This window comes from Pantherophis guttatus, chromosome 6, assembly GCF_059756535.1.
Source record: "Pantherophis guttatus breed Tessera chromosome 6, ASM5975653v1, whole genome shotgun sequence".
In the NCBI taxonomy this organism is placed as follows: domain Eukaryota; kingdom Metazoa; phylum Chordata; class Lepidosauria; order Squamata; family Colubridae; genus Pantherophis; species Pantherophis guttatus.
This window is the reverse complement of record NC_142068.1, coordinates 67097275-67119807: the sequence shown is the minus strand read 5'-3', so window position 1 is coordinate 67119807 and position 22533 is coordinate 67097275. Positions and strand designations below refer to the sequence as shown.

Sequence of the window (22533 nt, the reverse complement as noted above, 5' to 3'; positions counted from 1 at the left end):
TCTTCTGCTTCAAACTGTGTCTTCATTTATCTGAAATAAATTTTATTTCCATTCCCCCACATTCTCAACCAATTATATTTAGAATAATGTACTGGAATATTATATGCTGTAACTTAGAGGTGATTTAGAAGACATTTACATCAAGCTCTCTGTCAAAGCAATGAATTACCTGAGAAATGATAAAGTCTTTTAGTATTCGCATGAAATTAGGGTTTATGCTGAAGTCTACCGTGTAACAGTCTTCGATCCAAGCTTGAAGAATGAAGAAACTGCGGTGGTATATTTTGCTGAACAATGAACAAGATTCTGGGCTGGAACTAAGAAAATTTTAAAAAAAAGAAATGATGAACAGGTGTTTTCATCTGGCATTATCTGTTTCAGTTATTACTTCACACACAATAAAAATGTAATTTTTAAAATCAAGAAAAAAAACCTTGTTGAAATCCAATTATATATTTTGGCCTAAAGAATGTGCCATCAGTGAAAGAACTGACCAAATCTAAACTGATGCACTTGGAAATTTCTTCAGATCCCCTACCTGATCCCCTCTGGTCTAAAAATGCACCAGTAACTGTTTTGGCCACTTTAGGCTTGGAATAATCACTTTCTGAAGTGCTTATTAAGTCTTATGCAGCTCCTTTAAACATGGTTTAGTATTGCTTTGAAAGAGGTCTAGAGCTGTGCTTAAAATGTTTTACTAATGCTGATCCTGTAGTGTATCGATTTCAACCATTAAAGAGAGCTAGATTCTACCAGTTTGTGTTGGTGGTTCTGATATAACAGAACAGAATGACGGAGTTGGAAGGGACCTTGGAGGTCTTCTAGTCCAACCCCCTGCTCAGCCCTACACCTTTTCAGACAAATGGTTGTCCAATCTCTTCTTAAAAACTTCCAGTGTTAGAGCATCCACAACTTCTGAAGACAAGTTGTTCCACTGATTAATTGTTCCCACTGTCAGGAAATTTCTCCTTAGATCTAGGTTGCTTTTCTCCTTGATTAGTTTCAATCAATTGCTTCTTGTCCTGCCTTCAGGTGCTTTGGAGAATAGCACCTTCTTCTTTGTGGCAGCCTCTGAGATATTGGAACACTGCTATCATGTCACCCCGGTCCTTCTTTTCATTAAATTAGACATACCCAATTCCAGCAACTATTCTTTATATGTTTAGCCTTCAGTCCCCTAATCATCCTTATTGCTCTTCTCTGCACTCTTTCTAGAGTCTCAACATCTTTTTTACATTGTGGCAATCAAAACTGTATGCAGTATTCCAAGTGTGGCCTTACCAAGGCATTATAAAGTGGTGTTAACACTTCACATGATCTTGAATTTATCCCTCTATTGATGCAGCCTAGGACTGTGTTGGCTTTTTTGGCAGCACCCTGCTGGTTCATATTTAAGTGATTGTCCACTAGGACTCCAAGAGCCAGGTACTTCCTATACTATATCTATGCATCTTGTTTTTCTTGCCTAAATGTAGAACCTTACTTGTTTCACCACTGAATTTCATTTTGTTAGAGAGCACCCAATGTTCAAGTCTGTCAAGATCCTTCTGTATCTTGAGCCTATCTTCTTGAGTGTTGGCTATTGAAGAGCACTCGGAGGCTCCAACTGGTCCAGAATACGGCCGTGTGGGTGGTTATGGGTGCAACCCGTTGTGCCCACGTGACACCCCTCCTGCGCGAGCTGCACTGGCTCCCAGTGGTCTTCCGGGTGCGATTCAAGGTGTTGGTCACCACCTTTAAAACGCTCCATGGCACAGGACCCGGGTACCTTCGAGACCGTCTTCTGCCACCAATAGCCTCCCACCGGCCAGTCCGCTCCCACAGAGAGAGTCTCCTCAGGGTGCCATCGGCCAAGTCATGTCGGCTGGCGACACCCAGGGGGAGGGCCTTCTCTGTGGGAGCCCCAGCCCTGTGGAATGAACTGCCCCCGGAAATTCGTAAGATTTCTCAGCTCCGGGTATTTCGCTGCGCACTCAAGACCCTATTGTTCCGCCAGGCTGGGTTAGCAACATAATTTTAAATTGGATGTTTTAAATTTTTGGGGTTTTAAATTAAGCCAAATTTATTTAATATTTTTAAATTATTTTAAATTGATGTCTATTCTGTTTTTAAATAGGCTGTACACCGCCCTGAGTCCTTCGGGAGAAGGGCGGTATAGAAATAAAATTATTATTATTATTATTATTATTATTATTATTATTATTATTATTATTATTATTATTATTATTATTATTATTCCTGCCAGCTTGGTGTCATCTGCAAATTTGATGAGTTCCTCATCTATCCCCTTATCTAAGTCATTCATGATACTATTGGAGGAGTTGCTTTTGTCAGTGAGAGTTTTCATGGGGCTGTTATTTTTACTGTTTTTATTACTTGAAATAAGGAAAGTGACTCTATTTTGCTTGCTTCATTCTGGCTCCATGTGTGGGAGATGACCAGGTGGAACCCAAGGGAGAGGTATAATGCATCTTCAATCATGAGTCCCAGTGCACCCACAAGAGTCCAGCACACCTTGAATTCCTTTCTTAATTCCCACTAATTTCCCTTGACTGTTAGTAGTTCAGATTCTTGTAGAGTTTAAGTTTACAATAAATCTTTATACTCATTTGAACTGCCTGAATCTCCTGATTTCTCCAGTGCTTGATACCATGGCCACATATCAGCTATTTCTAGTGATGCTGGCCATCAAGTGGACTGGATGCCAGGACCGCCATTTCTTAGCAGCATTAATCAAGGATGGAGTTCATTCCTTACTGATCACTCCCTACTTCCCTCTGTTACCCTCTTCTTGTGATCTCCCAACTAGGTTTATGCTCACTTGGAAGAGTGCTAAACTTATCTTTAAAATGGGTATAGCACTATTCCAGAAGACTGTTAAATTCACATCATCACTCAACTAATAGGTCACAGGTAGCTAAATGGTCCATTTCAAGCACCCATCAACAATCACCCGATCCTATCCATGTTAGAAAGACATTTGGTATAAGAGGAAATGAAGGTAAGAAAATCTGCCAACCACTTTCCTTACTTTGTTCTTCATTGAAATTCTAAGGATAGCACCATTGCTAATCTTGTTATTATGACAAAAAAAAGGCTTGGTAATCCAGATAGAAAATCTAAAGGTAGCAAAAACTTCAACTGGCACAAGAACTATTTTTTTGTCTATGCCCTTTGACTACAAAGTAAGGAATACTTCATAATTATGAAAAGGTACATAATGAAGGCCACTCAAATACTAATGAACTCAAATATACCTGATTTCAGTGGGATTTCATTACCTACCTGGGCAAGGTAATTCTGATTCTATCCAGAAGAAATTGTAAAAGTTCCTCTTGTGAGCAGAAATAGCGAAAAGTGAATAGAAACTGTTGAACATAGCCTTTTAAAAACGCATTTCTGAAGAATACAAATGAAAACAATAATGTAAACTAAAATATGCTTTATTGGTCTCAAGAATGACAAAAAAATACGACGCAAAAGGAAATTCAATTAGATATCAGTTAATATTGCAATTTCTGTTTGTTGTTCTTTTTGAAAATAGATTTTTTTAAAAATGTATGATAACAAGTAACATATTTCTTGACATTATTGTGAGCCGAAAATACTTTTAAGGTGCAATCTACCAATTTTAAAAATCAATTCTGTTTCTATAACCTGCAGAATTAAGCATTCACCTAAGAAATGGACAAAGCTACTACAGTTTCTTTTGGTCTGGAATGGATGATTAAAAATGTAATAACAAAGGCGTACTACAGTTTTAAGTTAAGAAGTAACAATTTAACTTGCTTTCCTAAGCTTTTACGTGACGGGGCCATTTCACTAGACTCTAGACCAGGGGTGTCAAACAGGCGGCCTGCGAGTTAGATGCATCACATGCAGGCCACACCCACCCCAGCTCCATGAATGGGAAAAAAGTTGCAAAACGTCACCTGATGGCAACATGACGCCGCGAGTTTAACACCCGTGCTCTAGACTAAAGAACATATGAAAAACAAATCAGCAGGCTTCTTCTCCCCCACCTCCCATGCTAGACTTTTTAAAGGTTTGCAAAAAAATGGTGAGAATTTTAGCCTAGCAATCATTCTTTTCTTTTCTTGTTTTTACAAACGATCCAGTGGGATGGTCACTGAAATATGGTCCATGCTCGTTCCTCTTTTCTAGTCTAAATTCTTGCACAAATTAACTATTTACAGATAGTCCTTGACTTATGACCATATTTGGGATCAGAATTTTGGTTGCTAAGTAAGGCAATTGTTAAATGAGTCATACCCACTTTTTTTTTTGTGGTCATGGTTGTTAAGTGATCACAACCAAATCACTGCAGTTATTAAGCGATCATGCAGTCATTAAACCAATCCAGCTCCCCCCCCCATTAATTTTGCTTTGATCACGTGACAATGGGGATGCTGCAATGGTTGTAAGTGCATGGACTGGTTGTAAATTACTTTTTTCAGTGCCATTGTAATTTTGAATGGTTGCTAAATGAATGGATATAAGTCGAGGACTACCTGTCTCTGGAGATTCTTCGTCATCCAGGTCATGGTTGTCCCACAGGTGCTTTTTCAAAGGGCAGCTGGACTTTCTGGTTTTTCTTTGAAGACCTTTCGCTTCTCATCCAAGAAGCTCTCATCCAGAGTTGAAGAAGCTTCTTGGATGACAAGTGAAATGCCTTCAAAGAAAAACCCGAAAGTCCAGTTGCCTCTTGAAAAAGCACTTTTGGGTCGAGGACTACCTGTATATTCAGGAATACAGTAATGCCTTTATTTATATAGCAATTAATTTGGGATAAGAAGACCTAAATATCTTGAAAACTTTTGATCCCAGCTCCAGAATGAATGGAAATCATTTCCCATTACTGAAAAATGAAAGAAAAAAGGTCTTCTAACCTAACAACTCCTTTAACTGAATTTTCTCCATTTACCCTCCTAACAAGCATACCCTCCCAAGGAGCCATGGTGGCGCAGTGGTTAGAATGCAATATTGCAGGCTGACTCTGCTTACTGCCAGGGGTTCGATCCTTACTGGCTCAGGGTTGACTCAGCCTTCCATCCTTCCGAGGTCGGTAAAATGAGGACCCAGATTGTTGGGGGGCAATAGGCTGCCTTTGTAAACTGCTTATAGAGGGCTGTAAAGCACTGTAAAGTGGTATATAAGTAAGTGCTATTGCTATATTTCCACAAATAGGAAAACTGGAAAAGTCCTATAAAACTGCTGTACCTAATGAAGCAACACCAAGCTAGATGGACCAATATCACATTTTCTGATTTTTCTGGGGAAAACATGAAGTGTTTTAAGATTAGAATTGATACTCAATTTTATTGTACTATAATTTCTGGTAGAATTGTATAAGAGGCTGTACCTAGAATACAGATATGCCATTAATCCAAGTGGAGTTCCAGCTTGAAGATTTCTTAGGCAATTTTGATTGTCATTATACTGAGCTTCACTTGGAGTTTTGTTTATGTGATAAAAAAGTAGCATGCCATCTAAGGCACTGATGTCCAGCATTTCATTTTGTCCCATATTAACCACTGTAAGAAAGTTGCATGGTTCAACACCCCATTTTTCTGCATACATAATCTGCAGCAAAAGGAGACAAGAAAAAAACAAACAGAAAAGATACAGAGGAAAAAAAATGCTTCCAAAAGATGTGGGGTAAGTGTTGGAATAGTGTTCATGTATTTTATACAACAACTGCAGCAGTATATTCTTCAACCAGTAGATGGCAGTGTTTATAATTTTGTAGTTGCATCTATGGTATACCCTAGGTCACAGGTGTCAAACTCATGGCCCGTGGGCCAGATGTGTCACGCACTGCCCCCCCCCAGTTTAACAAAGGGGGGGAAAGTTGTGATACATCACATGATGGCATGTCATCGCAGATTTGACACCCCTGTTCTAGGTCTTTTCTCTGTATAAAGGTTTCCTGTTTCCTTCTACAGTTAAGCAGAAAAGCACATGTGGACTGTGCACTGTTCTGTAGGACTATATACAGGATTTCTAACAGTTAGAAGGGGGAACTGCAGTACTAATAAGTAGGGGTGGTGGTGTTCAAGTCAACTTTTGACACTTGCCAACTACCTGGACTAGTTCCTGCAGTTTTCTTGGCAAGAGGTGAAGTGGTTTGCGCTTGCCTCCTTCTTAGGACTGAGAGAGAATGATCGGCACAAGGTTACCCAACTGGCTTTGTGCTTCAGGCTGAACTAGAACTCACAGTCTCCCAGTTTCTAACCCAATGCCTTAACCATGACACTAGATTGACTCGCATATATGATTTAACGCACACAAATTGTGTGCTCAAGCTATGCTACACCTGCAGAGTTTCAGCAAAGATCTGGAGTAGTTCTTTATTAAGGTAGGAAATCATGGCAGAAATGTTTGGTTTCTTAATGTTGCTAAAGTTGCGCTGTCACTATCATAACCATTGATTGGGCTGGTTAGGGAGATAAGAATCCACACCTCCCAATGAACCAGAGATTCTCCATTGTTGTGACAGATAACCCAGGAATGCTTCAAAGATGCTTTGTGAAACAACACAGCTCCCATTCTAAAAAGTGAAGTGAAGCTCCTGTGTTGCTTTGTTTTGCATTGTTTCTTGGAACTTTTCCTAGGTATCCAATAATTGCTTTGTGAAGCAACAGAGATCCCAATATATAATATACATTTTCTTGGCAAGGCTGATTTTGTGGCCTCCCCAGTACTACACACGAGCACATCACTCTGAACTATATTTTAGCACTCTGGTCCTGACGATAGCCATCCCAAGTCAGTTTTGTGTGTGTCCAAAAACCAGAAATCAAAGTGGGGTTCGAAAGATAAGTGCCTTTAAAATGGATAGGGATATCCACAACAAATTAGTCATTAGCTTAATAGGATTGTTAAAGGTGCTTGATTTATTTTGCCTTGTACTTCAAATTTGAATAATTTTTACTGAATGAATACTGTGGCACGGCAAAACTGCTTCCCACACAAAACAATGGATGGCATCAGGAAATACAAACAGTGTTCCACAGACGTCACAAAAATACCACCTGTACTTCATAATGACTTTCATTAGTATGTGGTCTGTTTGAATGGCTCTCTTACAAAGAGAGAGAAATAGTGTAGATGAGTAAGACTCCAACTTTGCAGCTTTAGCTAATTAGAGCAATTATTTTGGACAACTGCAGTTGTCACCTGAATAGCGTGTCAATCAGTGGTGGGTTTCAAAATTTTTTACTACCGGTTTTGTGGGTGTGGCTTGGTGGGCGTGGCATGGCTTGGTGGACCTGGCTTGGTGGGCATGGCAAGGGAAAGATACTGTAAAATCTCCATTCCCACCCCACTCCAGAGGAAGGATAGTGTAAAATCTCCATTCCCTCCCCAATCCAGGACGATACTGCAAAATCCCCATTTCTTCCCGATCAGCTGGGACTTGGGAGGCAGAGAATAGATAGGGGTGGGGCCAATCAGAATTTTTACTACCGGTTCTCTGAACTACTCAAAATTTCCGCTACCGGTTCTCCCGAACTGGTCAGAACCTGCTGAAACCCACCTCTGGTGTCAATGCATGGGAGCCTGGGCATTCCCTGATACGTCCACACCCAATTTTTGAAAACTCACATAGTTACCTGGAGATACTTCTTCACAAGCTCAAGAAACCGTATCTTTGCTTTCATTTCTTCTATCTGTCTCTCCAGCTTTGGCAACAAAGCTTTTATTTCTCCACCTCAAGATTTGAAAAGTGCAATCAGGACCAGGTTGCATCAGCACAGATGAACAATTGCTATAAGACAGTTGTTAACATTTCATTCCCCAAATATACCTTTGCTGCTTCTCTCTTTATACAACAGCCTCTGGTAGAAGGTTATGCTCTTTCTGTAACTTTTTGTCTCAATCATTATCAGCTGGTCAAGTTCCTGGTGGAAGAAGCAGAACAAAATGAAAGTGATGCCATTTCTCTGCAGACTTCTGATAAGGGAAGCTGAGTAGCATAAAAACCAATCTAAGAGCATGTTGATCAAGGATATTTAATAATAGTGCTTCTTGCTGTGGTGGCAGTGGTTAGAATACAGTATTGTAAGCAAACTCTGCCCACAACCTAGAGTTCGATACTGACAGGGCTCAGGGTTCATTCAGCCTTTCATCCTTCCGAGGTTGGTAAAATGAGGCCCCAGATTGTTGGGAGAAAAATACTGACTCTGTGAACCGCTTAAAGAGGGCTGTAAAGCAGTGTGAAGCGGTATATAAGTCTAAATGCTATTTCTAGTGCTATGCTTCATATTAGATCTTCCCAGTTCCTAGCCAATCGAGGATATCATTTATGATTTGTTCCAAGTGAAGATGTGATCCTCCATATTCTGTTTCAGCAACCTCTAGATGTCTAACCTTTTGGTTTGCCTGGACTACACTGAGTGAAGAGGAATTGTCTTGGGTAGCATATAAAATATACCATATATAAAAGTTTATGGCCTTGTGGTGTCCCATTACTAGCTGCCAGGACTGTGTGTGGCTTGTGAGCTGTGGATTGGACACGCCTGTTCTAGATCATATCCAGTGCAACATGTGAAAGGGAAGATAGAAGGTATAAGAAGCCATAATGTACTTACTTACCTACTTATTTATTTACTTACTTACTTACTTACTTACTTATTTATTTACTTATTTACTTATTTATTTATTTATTTATTTATTTCATCAAGCGTATATTAGATAACAGATATAAGTATAAACATGATTATGAATACATGAAATGGATATGAATAAAAAGGAACATTAGGACAGGGACGGTAGGCATGCTGGTGCGCTTATGGACGCCCCTTACTCGTTCGATTGTATTAATGTCCGATATGCAGTGCAGGTTCCAGACAGATGAACTGTATTCAAGAATTGGTCTAGCAAAAGTTTTGTATGCCCTAGTTTGCAGTACAATATTACCGGAGAAGAAACTATGCAAGATTAGGTTAACAACTCTTAATGCCTTTTTGGCAATGCTGTTACAGTGAGCTCTGGCACTTAGATCGTTTGAGATGAGTACTACAAGGTCTTTGACAGAGTGAGGGTCGTCTCTCAACAGTTTCATATAAGCTCTCCAACATCTGACCATTCTGTCTGAAGTAATATAATTAAACTGGTAAGTCAGACTTATTTTAGCCTATCTCTGCATTTTATGTGAAGAACTTAAGAAATACATGAGTAAATGAAATGTTAATATGTTAATGTTTCTTCACCAAGATTATTTAACATTTCAGTTACTCATCCACCTTCAGAATACTGAAAAACTGATGTTTTAACTGCTCTGACAGGAAAATCAGCAAGTAAATAAAAATAACTATAAAGATATTGAGAGACAATCAGGTGCCAGTTACATGGCTCAACATCTTTGTTGTGTTATTAAAATCATTTATATCCCAGTTTTCTATTATGAGATATACAAACTGGTTGCTCACACAGAAAACATATTTTACTTCTTGTTTTCCTGAGTGCCTTTTGCCTAAAGTACAATATTAGTTATTATCTTTTTTCTCCTCTTTGAAAACTAAAAGCTTAATAAAAATTCTGAGAGTTCCTTAAGAATGAATTTATATTCTATATAAATATTAACTAGCCCTACTGACGTTTGGAAAATCATTCTTGCTTAGGGCTTTGTAAATATTTGATTGGGAGAGCCAATTCAATCAGTTCAAGTGAACCTCTAAATCAAATCTGTTTTCTAAATTGAAAATACCGGTAAATTCAGAATGCTTCTCAGTGGATTAGACATGTTTGGATACTCCTGCGCATGAACAGAAAATGTTTTATCCTTTACAGAAATATGAATAAAATCTACCTGATTTGACAATTTAATTGGAATTTCTGAACCAAATCATATCAAAATTCCAAATCAATTCAAGATGACAAATCAAACTGATGTTTTGAATCTGACTTTACTTGATTTACACAGCCCTGATCAACAATACATTTACACCACTGCAACAAAGATTTGCATGTGAAAACAACATGAATATATATATATAAGGAAATACTTCCAATCCTTTTTAAATATTCATCTGAGATGGCGAAATACATAGTTTCTTTTGGGATCACCAATTTATTGCAATAGACAATAAATCCATCGGGATTATAGTTTCCATTTCAGTAATTTTGAAGTTATGAGGAGGAAGAAGAGGAGGTGGTGGTGGTTTAACTGCATATTGAAAAATATTTAGTAAAAGTAATAATAGGAATCCAATAATCCAAACCCAAACAGTTTCTCTTTGTGTTAGGAAAAAAAAACTTAAGTACAGTTCAACATGGGTTTTTAATAAAGGACATCTCTTGCCTGCTTAATAAACTTCTTCCTGAAGGTAGAGATTCTTGAGGGTTACAATGGTAATTTCTCTGATAAAAACACCAGATGGCAAATGAACTGGTTTTATCCGTATATTACTAAAACTCTCTTTCTTTAACTGGGCAAAACAGTGCATTCATAGGTGACCACAAGGTGTTGGTCACCACCTTTAAAGTGCTCCATGGCATCGGACCTGGGTATTTGCGAGACTGCCTTCTGCCGCCGATAGCCTCCCACCGACCAGTACGCTCCCACAGAGAGGGGCTCCTCAGGGTGCCGTCAGCCAGGCAATGTTGGCTGGCGATCCCCAGGGGGAGGGCCTTCTCTGTGGCAGCACCTGCCCTCTGGAACGATTTGCCCCCGGAGATACGAAGGATACCAGATCTCCGGGCTTTTGCCGTGCCCTAAAAACTTTTCTTTTCTATCAAGCAGGGCTGGCGTGAAACCCCCCCTCCTTTTTAGCTCTTTTTAGCTTTTTAAGTGTAAATTGGGTTTTAATTGGATTGTTTTAAATTGTGGGCCAAAGCTGTATAATTCTTTTAATTGATTTTAAATTTTGTATGTTTTTTATCCTTGGCTGTGCACCGCCCTGAGTCCAATAGGAGAAGGGCGGTATATAAATTGAAATAATAATAATAATAATAATAATAATAATAATAATAATAATAATAATATGGCAACAATTTCTGAACCAAGGTACCTCAAATGGGCTAACTTACAGAATGCATCCAAAATCTATAACCATGACTCCCTCTAATGTATTGTTCTATATCACATTCTACTCAAAGTGAACACATAGTTTTTCAGTTTTGAGAAAACAGGATGACTTACCATTTTTTTAGCATCAATATTTTGAGTCCCATGAGCTTTTTGTTTTCCAAGTTTTCTAAAATAATTGTGTACATCTAGACTGAACCATTCTGAACCATAGAATGCGCTGCTCCAACCAGGACAAAATCCAGGCAAATCAGAAGGCAAGGAAGAGCTGGCGCATGTATCTTCTTCCATCCTTCCTTGGATTTCTTCTTGCTTTTGTTCTGTTTCTGTAACACTTGGCCCACTGCAACATTTTTCGGTCAGCAAACATTCTCCCTCTGTCTGTATTCCAACTAGGGGAGTTTGTGATTCAACTTCCTTCTCATCTGAATCCATACCAGCAATATGATCTGCGTTTGTATGGAAAAGAGCAAAGAATGGAAACTCTAATACCTTACATTAGTTAAGTAGTGGTTGTTTGTTTTCAAGCCAATTGTCCTAAGAAGATTTAGGAATAATATTTGCTATGTTTAATAGCATTAGTAAATTAACATTTTTATAGGCCAATTCCCTATTTAAAGATCAGCTTTCTTCCCATGACCTCAAATATAACGAGTATTATGGCTTTTCTTCTATCTGCTTGTGCTGTGTGAAGACAGAAGACAGACTCTACTTGACCATACATTCTAGTTAGTCAAACTTTTGGTAACAGGGGTATCTTCAGAAGAACCTCGACTGTTAATCTGGATAGCTGAAGAGATCCATAATTGAACATCATTCTGATCAATATATATAATACTTTACTGTTTTAGGTCAAACCACATTGAAGTCAGGATTACTATGATTTCATCTCATGAGGAGAAGCATTAGAAGCATCATGAATTTAAATGACCTGAGATATATGGCACTTCAACTAAAGAAAAGCTAAATCTTAAATCTGATGGCTGTGCACAACACAGTAATAACATTAGCACAACCTTCTCCAGCAGGCTCACTTCTGAGCCAGTTTTCCAAGGATATAAATCTTTACTTGAAAATCCCCATTGCTCTTCTTCTCCTTATATCTAGTAGGTCATAAAGGTTATTACTTCATAGCTTAACTGCTGCAGGTTTGTAGACATTAGTATCATTGGATGTAAGGCATGCCCACTAACTATTTCATACCTTTTGCTTCCTCATTCTCACTCAGAAAGGTATTTGGTTTGCTTTGGAAAGTCTTGCTCAAATATTGTGGTTCATTAATTCTGAAAATGAGGGAGAGTGCAAGAGATGAACATCTGAATACATATTCATAAATGAAATACTTTGGGAGGTGGAAAACTTCAAAGATTAGCTAAAGTATTTGCATCTTCCTCCAGGTGTACTGTATGAGTGCATTTCAGTCAAAAATGAAAAAGCTTCAAAGCTTTTAGACATTCAAAATACATGGGGCTTTCTCCAGTGGAACAACTCTCATAAGGTGGATAGCCAAGGCTCAGATAAAACATTAAACAGGTAGAATCTCATCAAGCTGTGAATGATAAAACTTTAAATGCATGTGGCCAATTTTGCCACCTGTTCTCTCCAGGCACCTTTACTACAAGGCTATTAAAGAGAAAAAAAACCCCAGCCTATCTTTATGTTGATCCACGCTTTCAAATATTTATCTGTTCCCTGATCTAGCTACTTTCTTCACTATATTTGGGAAGGTAGCAGTAATCCAAAGTAAAATGAGTTTGCCTTTTGCGCTACACTTGCTACTCCCAAATGGTTGCGCCAAAGAAATTCCCAGTCATTATTCAGCTTTCATGTTTTCTGAAGTCTCCCCTTACTTTCTTGTCAGAGCAGAATTGCAACACAAATGTCCTAAATGAAAATAGAAGTCAGCAGCATTCAGAAAGTCATTTTGAACATTAATAACATATGGTGGAAAGAAGTCTGAGGAAGTATATAAGCTATGTAACATGTGCATCAAACACTGCACTATTTCTAGCACACCTGTAAGCAAAGTCTTGTTCCATAATATGTATATAGCTGAGACACATGCCAGAAATTACCTTTTACTGCCCAACCCTTCTGTTTATTTACAGATAGTCCTCAAATTATGACCGTAATGAAGCCTGCCCATTATAGTTGTAAATCATAATAATTATAAAACCTATCTTGTTTTGTTCTGTTTGTTTTTATTAAATTTATATACCGGCCTACTCCCGAAGGACTCAGGGCGGTGAACAGGCACAAAATAAAATACATAGATACAAAAGTTAGAAACATAATTAAAACCAGATTAAATAATTTAGCCTGAGACAATTAAAAATCCCAATAATTTAAAACAGATTAAAATTTCGATTTAAAAGAATTTTAAAACAGGGGAGAATCTTATGATTCAGTTTGCAACTGTCATTAAACAAACACCACCGTTGTTAAGCAAATCACTGATTTGCTCTGGGCATGGTTTTGACAAAAAGCAGAAGTGTTGGTTTTCAGCAAAGCCATCCTAAAATGTGATCACATGACCGCAGGACTCTGCAAACAGTTGCTAATGTGGCCTTGTTGCCAAGCGCCCAAAGTGTGATTATGTGTATGTGAGAATTTCAGATCTAGGTTGTAAGTCATGTAAGTTGAAACTTCAAACAGTTGCTAAGTGACTACTTGTAAGTCTGTACATGTTTTTTTACCGTCTTAATCTTCCTACTGTATTCTTCCTTCATTGCTTTGAAAACGTTGGTGTTAAAACAAAAAAACATTATTTTGGGTTTGGCTTTTAGAAACTTTATCTTGGGGTTTAAATAATTTTGTTAAAAAATCCAGGTATTACTCAGGTATAGTCTTGAGGTGAGAAATCTCAATGACAAATTAAAATAAAATATGGGGAAAATGCCTAATTGTCCTTACAAGATAGAGAAAAATGGGGAAACGGAGGAAGATGAGTGGTATTCCGAAGTTTGCTCTATATTCATGGAGGGGAAAATGAGGCCATCTGACCTAACAACAACCATGTCACACATATTGATCTTCAACACCAACAATTCTTCGGCATGGAAATCTATGTTAAGAAGTATCCAGCCGATTGATTGACAGCAACCCCTCTAATATTCTATCCTGACCTTTTGATAAACAATATATGCAATACAAACAATTTAACTCTTCCCGTCTTTTCGGGTCTCTAAAGTTGCCCTGTATGTAGACAATATTTGGCATATATAAGCTAATGAACCATTTGGAGACTTAATCAGAGAACAGACATGCAAGGATGTTCTTTGTCACCATCCACCAAATTAGTCATGAGAAACACTGCCAAAAAAACCAGGCGTTTGTGATATAAACTGTTATTTTTTTTAAAAAAAAAAACCCAACCATATGGTTTGAGTCTGTCTTGCACTTAATGCTGAAATTAAAAAGCTAGACAACTTTATTATGTGCTCAATGAAGTTTTGGAGTTAATATATTTGTATCTAACTAGTCTCCAGAGAACATGCTGCATAGCTGGAACAAAAGAGATTCCAGTTTGATTGCAAAGCAGTTTATGCTCACAACTGAGTGTTTTATAGTCTCTCCCGAGCCTCTTTATGTTTACGTCCGTGTATTCATGTTCATGCCTATACAGATGTGCCTATCAATTTAGGCTCCTACACAATTCTTAAATCCTGCAGTACATTGCCTACTCAATGACTTTCTCAAGTATTTGTTCTTCTTTTTTTAATCACAAAGATTAAACGTTGGGCTGGTGTTTAGGGATTATGGTACTGACACGGTTGTGAAAAGTGTAGGAATTCAGAATAATGATGCTGTATCCAGGCTCCCCTCCAGTCTACAGATGTAGCTCTGATTGGCTGTTTCAATTCAGGCACGAGTATATAAGGAGCTGTCAAAGGCTGAGAGCTGCTGCTCCTGTTAGCCGAGCAGCAAGTGCTGGTCGCAATGCTAGTAAACCTGTTAGAACAATGTTAGTGAAATAAATCCTGTTAGCTTTTACCTCAACCTGTCTTGCCTAAGTCTGTTCGTCCCTAACAGGGACATAACAAATGACACACGCCAGATTGCAACCAGACATTCGTCCGATGTCCATTCTGAACTGCCAGTGAAAACAGTAGCCAATATATATATTCAAAAGTCCATTTGGATAGATGGGTGCTGGGAATGGCGGAGGAGTTAAAATGGCAAACGGAACAGTAAGATAAGCAAAAGCAAAATTGGTGATAAAAGGTAAAACGCAAGCATCACTTGCCTTTCAGGTACAGGAGTTCTATCGTTCGCTGCATCATAAAGATTTGCCAGCAATTTTTCTTCCCAGTAAAGTCCACAAAATTTCTCAGAAACTGCATTACAGAATGTATTGTATTGGAGATCCTTTAAAGTGAAAATATATTTGCCTGATTTAAAAAAAAAAAATAGTGGGTTATGTAAAAAAATAAATAAATGGTTAGCTTATTAGGGTTTATTTCTCCCCTCCCCATACTCCTATTTCTTTCCAGTGTTGGTTGAAAATAAAAAAAAGTCTTATTCCTAGGAAGACAATAAAAACAACAGCAAGTCAAACAAAAACTGCAGAGGCCAAGATTTTTATCCTATATATGCGACTTGCATACTAAAAACACATAGCAAAGTTTTTTGAGGTATCCATCTGATAACTGTAAAAAACACACAAACCCCTGTCTAAATTACAACATTCTTTATTGACATGTCTTATTTAGCTTCTTATTTTTTTTAGTATTTGCAATCTGGTATGAAAATATTAAAGCCTACCTATAGCCAGGGCTTCAGTAATGTCCTGAGATTTATCAAATGCAAACTCTTGTTGGATAAGTTGCACAAGGCTCTCCAAGGCAATATTCTGCGTTCCTTTATTCTGCTGAGAACTTTCTAAGACGAGTGAACCAGTAGAATTTTGATCGAGCGAGGTATCCTGGGCATGATCTGATAAAAGGAATCTACCCTCTGCATCTGTATTGGCTTCCTTACAGGATACAAGGCACGGATTACTTTCATAGCGCTTGGTTTGAGTCTCTTTATTAATTGTCGTTGGCATCAAATCACCCATCTTTGCTTTGATGTCCCAACGTTTATTTTGTACATCACCAAATTGATCTTTAATTACATTACTTAAGGATGAATTGGTTTGTAAGGCTCCATTAGCATCATATGTCATTGGAGGTTCTGAAAGGAGCAGATGTAAACTCGGACAACAGCTGTAAGTTGCTTTTGAATGGAGGGGTTTATTGGGTATTTGTTCCGATATAGCTATCTGCACGGGTACAAGGGTCAGCACCCTTGTCTCTGGGTCCTGTTTTAAAAGAAAATTATTTACAAAAGTCATACTAGATGGGACAGTAGAGTCGGGATTAGCCGAGGGAGATGTTTCCAAAGTGCATTTCTCTTGAGACTCTCTCAAAGAGTCAGAAAGTGATAAGTTAGGGTCAGAGGAACTGGTATTGCTTGGAGATTGCTCCTGGGAATCCTTCAGTTGTAATATTTTTGGTTCTTCTTCATTCTGTTCCAGAGCACCAGGCATCATACAGGTAGGAGACAAATTCGAAATCTCATCTGTCTTATTTTCATTGTCATTAATTGAAGGTTTTGGACTTCTGCTACTCACAGATGCTACTCTTGTCATAGTTTCACAGTCTACCACGGGGGTTGCAATGGCATCTCTGGAAAGTAAGAAGATGATTTATAAGATTTACTTTGTCAAGGTGGCTGCTTTATTCTACTACAAGGTTCTGGGACAGTTATATCAATGTGATTTTTCACACCAACTATCTATCTATTAATGGTAGTAATACTACTAAATGCTAAAGCAACTTCAAGAGCTGAAAGCTTATCGGGGTGAAAAGCCAATAGTGGTGAAACAAATGTGAAACAAAACAGTAGTGGTTTATGGGTAATGAAGGTCTATTCTAGATATCCAGAAGCATGTAACTTTGCAAATTAAAAGAACACATGATACGAAAACATTCATATATCTCATACCAAGAGTGAAATCCAGCAGGTTCTGACAGGTTCTAGAGAACCGGTAGCGGAAATTTTGAGTAGTTCAGAGAATTGGCAAATACCACCTCTGGCTGGTCCGAGTGGGGTGGGATTAGGGATTTTGCAGTATCCTCCCCCTGGAGTGGGGTGGAAATGGAGATTTTGCAGTATCCTTCCCCAGCCACGCCGACCAAGCCACACCACACCCACCGAGCCACGCCCACAGAACTGGTAATAAAAAAAATTGAATTTCACCACTGTCTCGTACACTATACTAGGAGTTCAGATGTTTAACTTCTCTTGTTGAAGAGAAAACTAAACAGCAACAAATACAGGTAGTCCTCGATTTACAACAACTCATTTAGTGACCATTCAAAGTTACAACGACACTGAAAAAAGTAGCTCATGATCATTTTTTGCACCTATTGCAGCATCCTCATGGTCACGTGATCAAAATTCAGATGCTTGGCAACTGACTCATATTTATGACGGTTCCAGTGTCCTGGGGTCATGTGATCACCTTTTGGGACCTTCTGACAAGCAATGTCAACGAGGGAGCCAGATTCATGTGTGTCACTAACTTAAACAACTGCAGTGATTCACTTAACAACTGTGGCAAGAAAGGTCGCAAAATGGAGCAAAACTCACTTTACAAATGTGTAACTTAGCAACAGAAATGTTGGTCTCATTGGTGGTTGTAAGTCAAGGACTACCTGTATAGGCTCATGGTTGCCAGCCAGCCCCAATCAGAGCTTCAGGACAGCAGTGTAAAGTTAAAGAAAGTTCTGGGGAGAAAAAAAATCCCCAATAAAAAAGGTTGTGTAGAGTAGGGGTCCGCAATCTGTGGGACACATCCCACTACCAGTTCGTGGCCTATTTACAACTGGTTGGTGCACATGTGTTTGTTCACAGACCCATTCATGTGAGCATCGTGGACACTTGTGGTCCCACTCGCGCGAGTGTTGTGGGCACTTGTGGCCCCACTCGCGCAAGCATCACGGGTGCTCAGGGCTTCACTCGCATGAGCGTGGCGGATACTTGCAGTCCCGTTCGCATGAGCATCACAGGCACTCGCGCTCCCACTCACGCATGTGCCTGCCCCTCCCACAAAACCATCCCCTCTTTTTCCCCCTCTCCAGGCCGCCAACCCAGAAAGGTTGGGAGATTCTGGCGTAGAGTTCAGGGCAGGAATGTTCTTGACATTTTGCTGCAGTTCCCCAAGTGTTAGGATAAATGTAGGAGAATAAAAATATTCACTTGTTAAGTTCATATAGCAGATAGTCCTCACTTAGCAACTATTCGAAGTTATTACAGATAACCTAAACGATACTTATGACCTAGTTCTGAAGTTCCAATAGCTGTCCCTCCATGGTCACATAACCACATTTTTGGCACCCAACAACCGGCCTGCATTTACAACCCTTTGCAGCTCCCTAAGGTCACATGCTCTACAACATTTGTGCCGAAAACTGGTGTTTACTTTTTTTTCCCTGCTAAATGTTGTTGTTGTTTTTTTTTGCTGTTAAGAAAAATATGATTAAAGAATGTAATGCACAGCATTCTAAATGACCTGATTTACATATAATATATTGCAACATAATGTGTTAAATGAATTTTATTTTATTTTGTAAACTTATATTCTTTTAACATGATTTGAAGCGGATTTGTTTGAAAGGAACTGTCATTAAAATTAACCAGACTCAATTGTGGCAAATTAAAGACAGCACTGAAAACATCCAAACTTCTCTGTTGATAAAACTAGGAATAAAGGAACAGACCCATGGGGGAGGGGGGAATTTGTTTAAATTTAAATTTTTAAATTTGTTTCTCTCTGCAAAAATCAGAAGATCTTTAGGATGTGATTAGCTTCATCCCAATGCAAAAGATGGTATTCATAGTATATAATAAATGTTAACTCGCCTCCCACTCCATGGAATTAATCATTGCCTGGACAATACACAACCAGACTTACATTTTATCATTTGCCTTCTGATGCAGAATAATAGGCTTAAAATGAGTTGCTGAAGAAGTGAAGGCATTTGGTAATGTGATCCTTTCTCTGCTTAAAGGTGACTGGCAAGGAACCGGTCCTTTGACTGCTATCAGTTTACTTTCATTGCTCATAGGCAAAAATCCTGAAAGTGGGAACACAATTAACAAGAGAAAGATGCACGCTGTTTAAAGAAAAGTGAACATCAGTTGACCACAAAAAAAAAAAAAAAAGAAGTCTCCAACATGTTTGGCCACCTATACTTAGATTTTTCTTATTAAAAAGGAATCAGGAACAGCAAGGTATTTAGAATAAAATACTCACCTAAGTTAGCATTTCCCGAGCAACTTTCATTTTGAAAAGGCCAGCTAACATTAAAAGAATCCTCTCCTCTGAAGTCCTATCAGCAGAATAATGAAGGATGAGAAAAGTCAAGTCTTAGAAATACTGTTTTCAGCATCCATGCCCACAATTGCAGGCACACACACACACCCCCAACACCGAAAGAAATAGAAATGTTTCCTCTTCTCTGCCTAAGGGCCTAAATTCTTTATACTTCCAATTTCAAGGAAGTCAGAAGAATAAAAGATAGAAGGAAGTCCTGGAGCTAAATGCCAGTTCTAAATCTAGGCTATTTAGAATGGTTTTCCTATTGTGAATGATAGTTGAAGCTCCTCTGTACTATTATCTAGATTTTGTACGGGCTGCTTTTAACCTCTTTCACCTCAAAGATCCCAATGCATTAAAAAAATAATAATAAAGAAGTTAAGTTAGTTTCCCCCAAAGCAGAGGGAAAGAAAAATCAAGTTATAGGAACAAAAAATGTTAGGTTACTGGAATACTTATTTTCTGTTGCTTGAATCAATTGGCAGTCCAAATGGCCTTTGAAAAGGTCCAAGGTCACCATAAAACTATTGAAGGAAGGACGGAAGGAATATACATACATACATACATACATACATACATACATACATACATACATACATATTCATATTCTCGCCTACTTCAGTTCTGGTGCCATAGCAACAGCAAAATAGGGGGAGGGAGCGTGGGACTTGTTCACAGTGTTCCTCCTCTTGCACCACAATATTGCCATTTTTATGAAGGATGTAATTTTAACAGGAAAGATACAAGCCATTAAAGTAGCTTGGCAACTTTAAGACTTGTGGACTTCAACTCCCAGAATTCCCCAGCCACCTGGGAAATTTTAGGAGTTGAAATCCACAGATCTTACAGTTGTCAAGATTGGACACCCCTGCATTAGTCTTTTTCTTAAAGATTATTTGAACAAGATAGAGCCTTATGTGCTTTTCGGATTGTAGTGAATTCTATTCTTTCCCACTGGAGGTGCCTGAAGATATTGAATTCCAAATATATGCTCTGAGTATATTTGCTAATGATTAAAATGTTGGCATGCTTAAAGTATGGCTCTCAAATTTTCCACTCATTCTCTCCCACAGAGTTTTTGCCGAGGAAATGAAATTAAGGAATACACCTCATATACTGCTTTGGACTCTCTCAGAAAAGCCACTTTATAAAATGTTTAGAATATATAGCCTGCCTCACAAGATACTGTATATATTTATTCCTTCATTGGCCTAGAATAAGGTAAGAGCAAGGATGATAAGGAAAGGCTGAATTTATTATGAGTGTGCAAATCAGCCAAGATCTAGTTTGTGATTTGATTTGAACACTCAATATGATCTGAATGTGCAGTGTGATAATGCAGTGTTTAAAAAGTTGAATCAAATCTATCAAAGTTACAGTAGAATAAAATGTATATCTGCATGCACAGAAATTCACTGATTTTTTTCAAGTCAATTCAAATATTTGATTCAATTCAATTCAGTGGTCAAATCACCTTCAAATCTAATATCTGACCTGAAGCTGTGGTGCTATTTATGGCACTTTATTGTAATTACAATATTATACCTGTTGGAGTAATGGTCATTACTGAGCCGTACTCTAAAGTCCAAATAGAGTTTAGATATTTTAGAACACAAACATGTGACGTTCATGTTTTTATAGCATTTGGATTCTGTAATTTGGAATCATTGTTAAGATAAGGTAGTGGAAATGTGAATGGTTTCTACAATTATGGTCTATAAGAAGACTTTTAAAATAAGTCTTGAAAACAGTTTAATTATTCTGTGGTTTATTTAAACAAAACTTGCATATGGATTATTAAAACCGTGGTACTGAACCGAAATGAGATTAAAAGAATGCATGAAGCAAAGTTAATTTTAGTCTGAATAGACTGAACTTTACTGGAATAAAATGTAGACACATGCACCCCCCACCAAAAATGCATACCTGAAACGCCACGTTTGCTAAAACTTCTAGAATCATCCTGCTGCTGATATTTTGTTCAAGCAGATAACTACGACAAATCTAGAAATATGAAATTTCATGTTGAATTACAGACACTAAGAGAGAGGAGGTGTGTATTTAAAAAAAAAACTAGGCATTTTCAAAATAATTTGAATTCATGGAGAAACTTTATTACAATTAAGTCAAAGTTGCTCAAAATTAATAAAATCCCATGAAGGTGTGTTGAAAATAGCCATTAGGGCAGTGTTTCTCAACCTTGGCCGCTGGACAATGTGTGGACTTCAACTCTCAGAATTCCCCAGCCAGCTCTGGGAGTTGAAGTCCACACATCGTCCAGCAGCCAAGGTTGAGAAACACTGCATTAGGGCAACCACACAAATTGGATGGATTACAACCCAATAGAAAATTTTATTTGCTACTTAAGCTGGTCTATTGAAATAGAAATGAAAATTAAATGGCTGAATTTAATTCACCTTAATTGCATCTGCTAAAGAAGGGCGGTCTTCTGGCTTGCTTCTTGCCATATTCAGAAGAAAATGTTTCAGTTTCCCTGGCAACACCAATTTGTGATCAGGTGGAAAATTGCTTCTTGCTGCTCTCCACAAAATTGCAGCTATACAGTAAATACAGGCCTGTGGGAAATGGCACCGTGAAAAGGCAGCTTAGTCACCTAGCAAGCCTCACTTTATTTTCTCCTTGTTCTTGAATACTGTTCTGCCCCAGCTACAGACCCCAAAGAATGCAGCACACACAAAGTCCATACAAACCTTAGTTTACTAATTAAGGACTAGTAATGAGCTTTCTTAGTAGTTGTTTGAACACAAGTACAGTTTAAACCAGTCTTTTCTGAACAAGGGCTGTTAATTTAACTTCATTAAACAGCCGACAAGACTCCAAAGAATAATAACTCAATTCTGAGGCACAGTATTTCAGATAACCATCATCTTACTGTGGTTGGCAGAATGCCCAGAAGCAATTTGCAGGAAAACTGATAAGGAAGCAAGAGCCGATCAAAACGTTTCTGAAATCAAGACACGAAGGAATATGAATGAAGTTGTTTCCTGCAAATTGCATCAGTCGTCATCCTTCCTCAAATAGGCTAGGGGAGTGGCCAATTAGCCCCAAGCCTTACTCTCGAGGAGACCTCCTCCTGAGGAGCCACCCCTGCCTTTTGGCAGCTCTGCGCACTCGTGCA

General features: G+C 38.4%; 1 protein-coding gene across 1 annotated transcript in view; it reads right to left on the bottom strand.

Moving 5' to 3' along the window:
* The window catches only part of KNDC1 (kinase non-catalytic C-lobe domain containing 1), a 78575-nt gene that overhangs the window by 13747 nt on the left and 42295 nt on the right, over nt 1-22533 (bottom strand). Inside the window, exons 10-22 of the mRNA XM_087871690.1 lie at nt 21812-21970; nt 21321-21398; nt 19332-19407; nt 18990-19152; nt 15794-16698; nt 15276-15420; nt 12233-12312; nt 11144-11478; nt 7808-7901; nt 7614-7711; nt 5363-5583; nt 3286-3399; nt 170-317 (exon numbers count right to left, since the gene is read on the bottom strand). Coding sequence (XP_087727816.1) covers nt 170-317; nt 3286-3399; nt 5363-5583; nt 7614-7711; nt 7808-7901; nt 11144-11478; nt 12233-12312; nt 15276-15420; nt 15794-16698; nt 18990-19152; nt 19332-19407; nt 21321-21398; nt 21812-21970 — 2616 coding nt within the window. The remainder of the gene's footprint in view (nt 1-169; nt 318-3285; nt 3400-5362; nt 5584-7613; nt 7712-7807; nt 7902-11143; nt 11479-12232; nt 12313-15275; nt 15421-15793; nt 16699-18989; nt 19153-19331; nt 19408-21320; nt 21399-21811; nt 21971-22533) is intronic.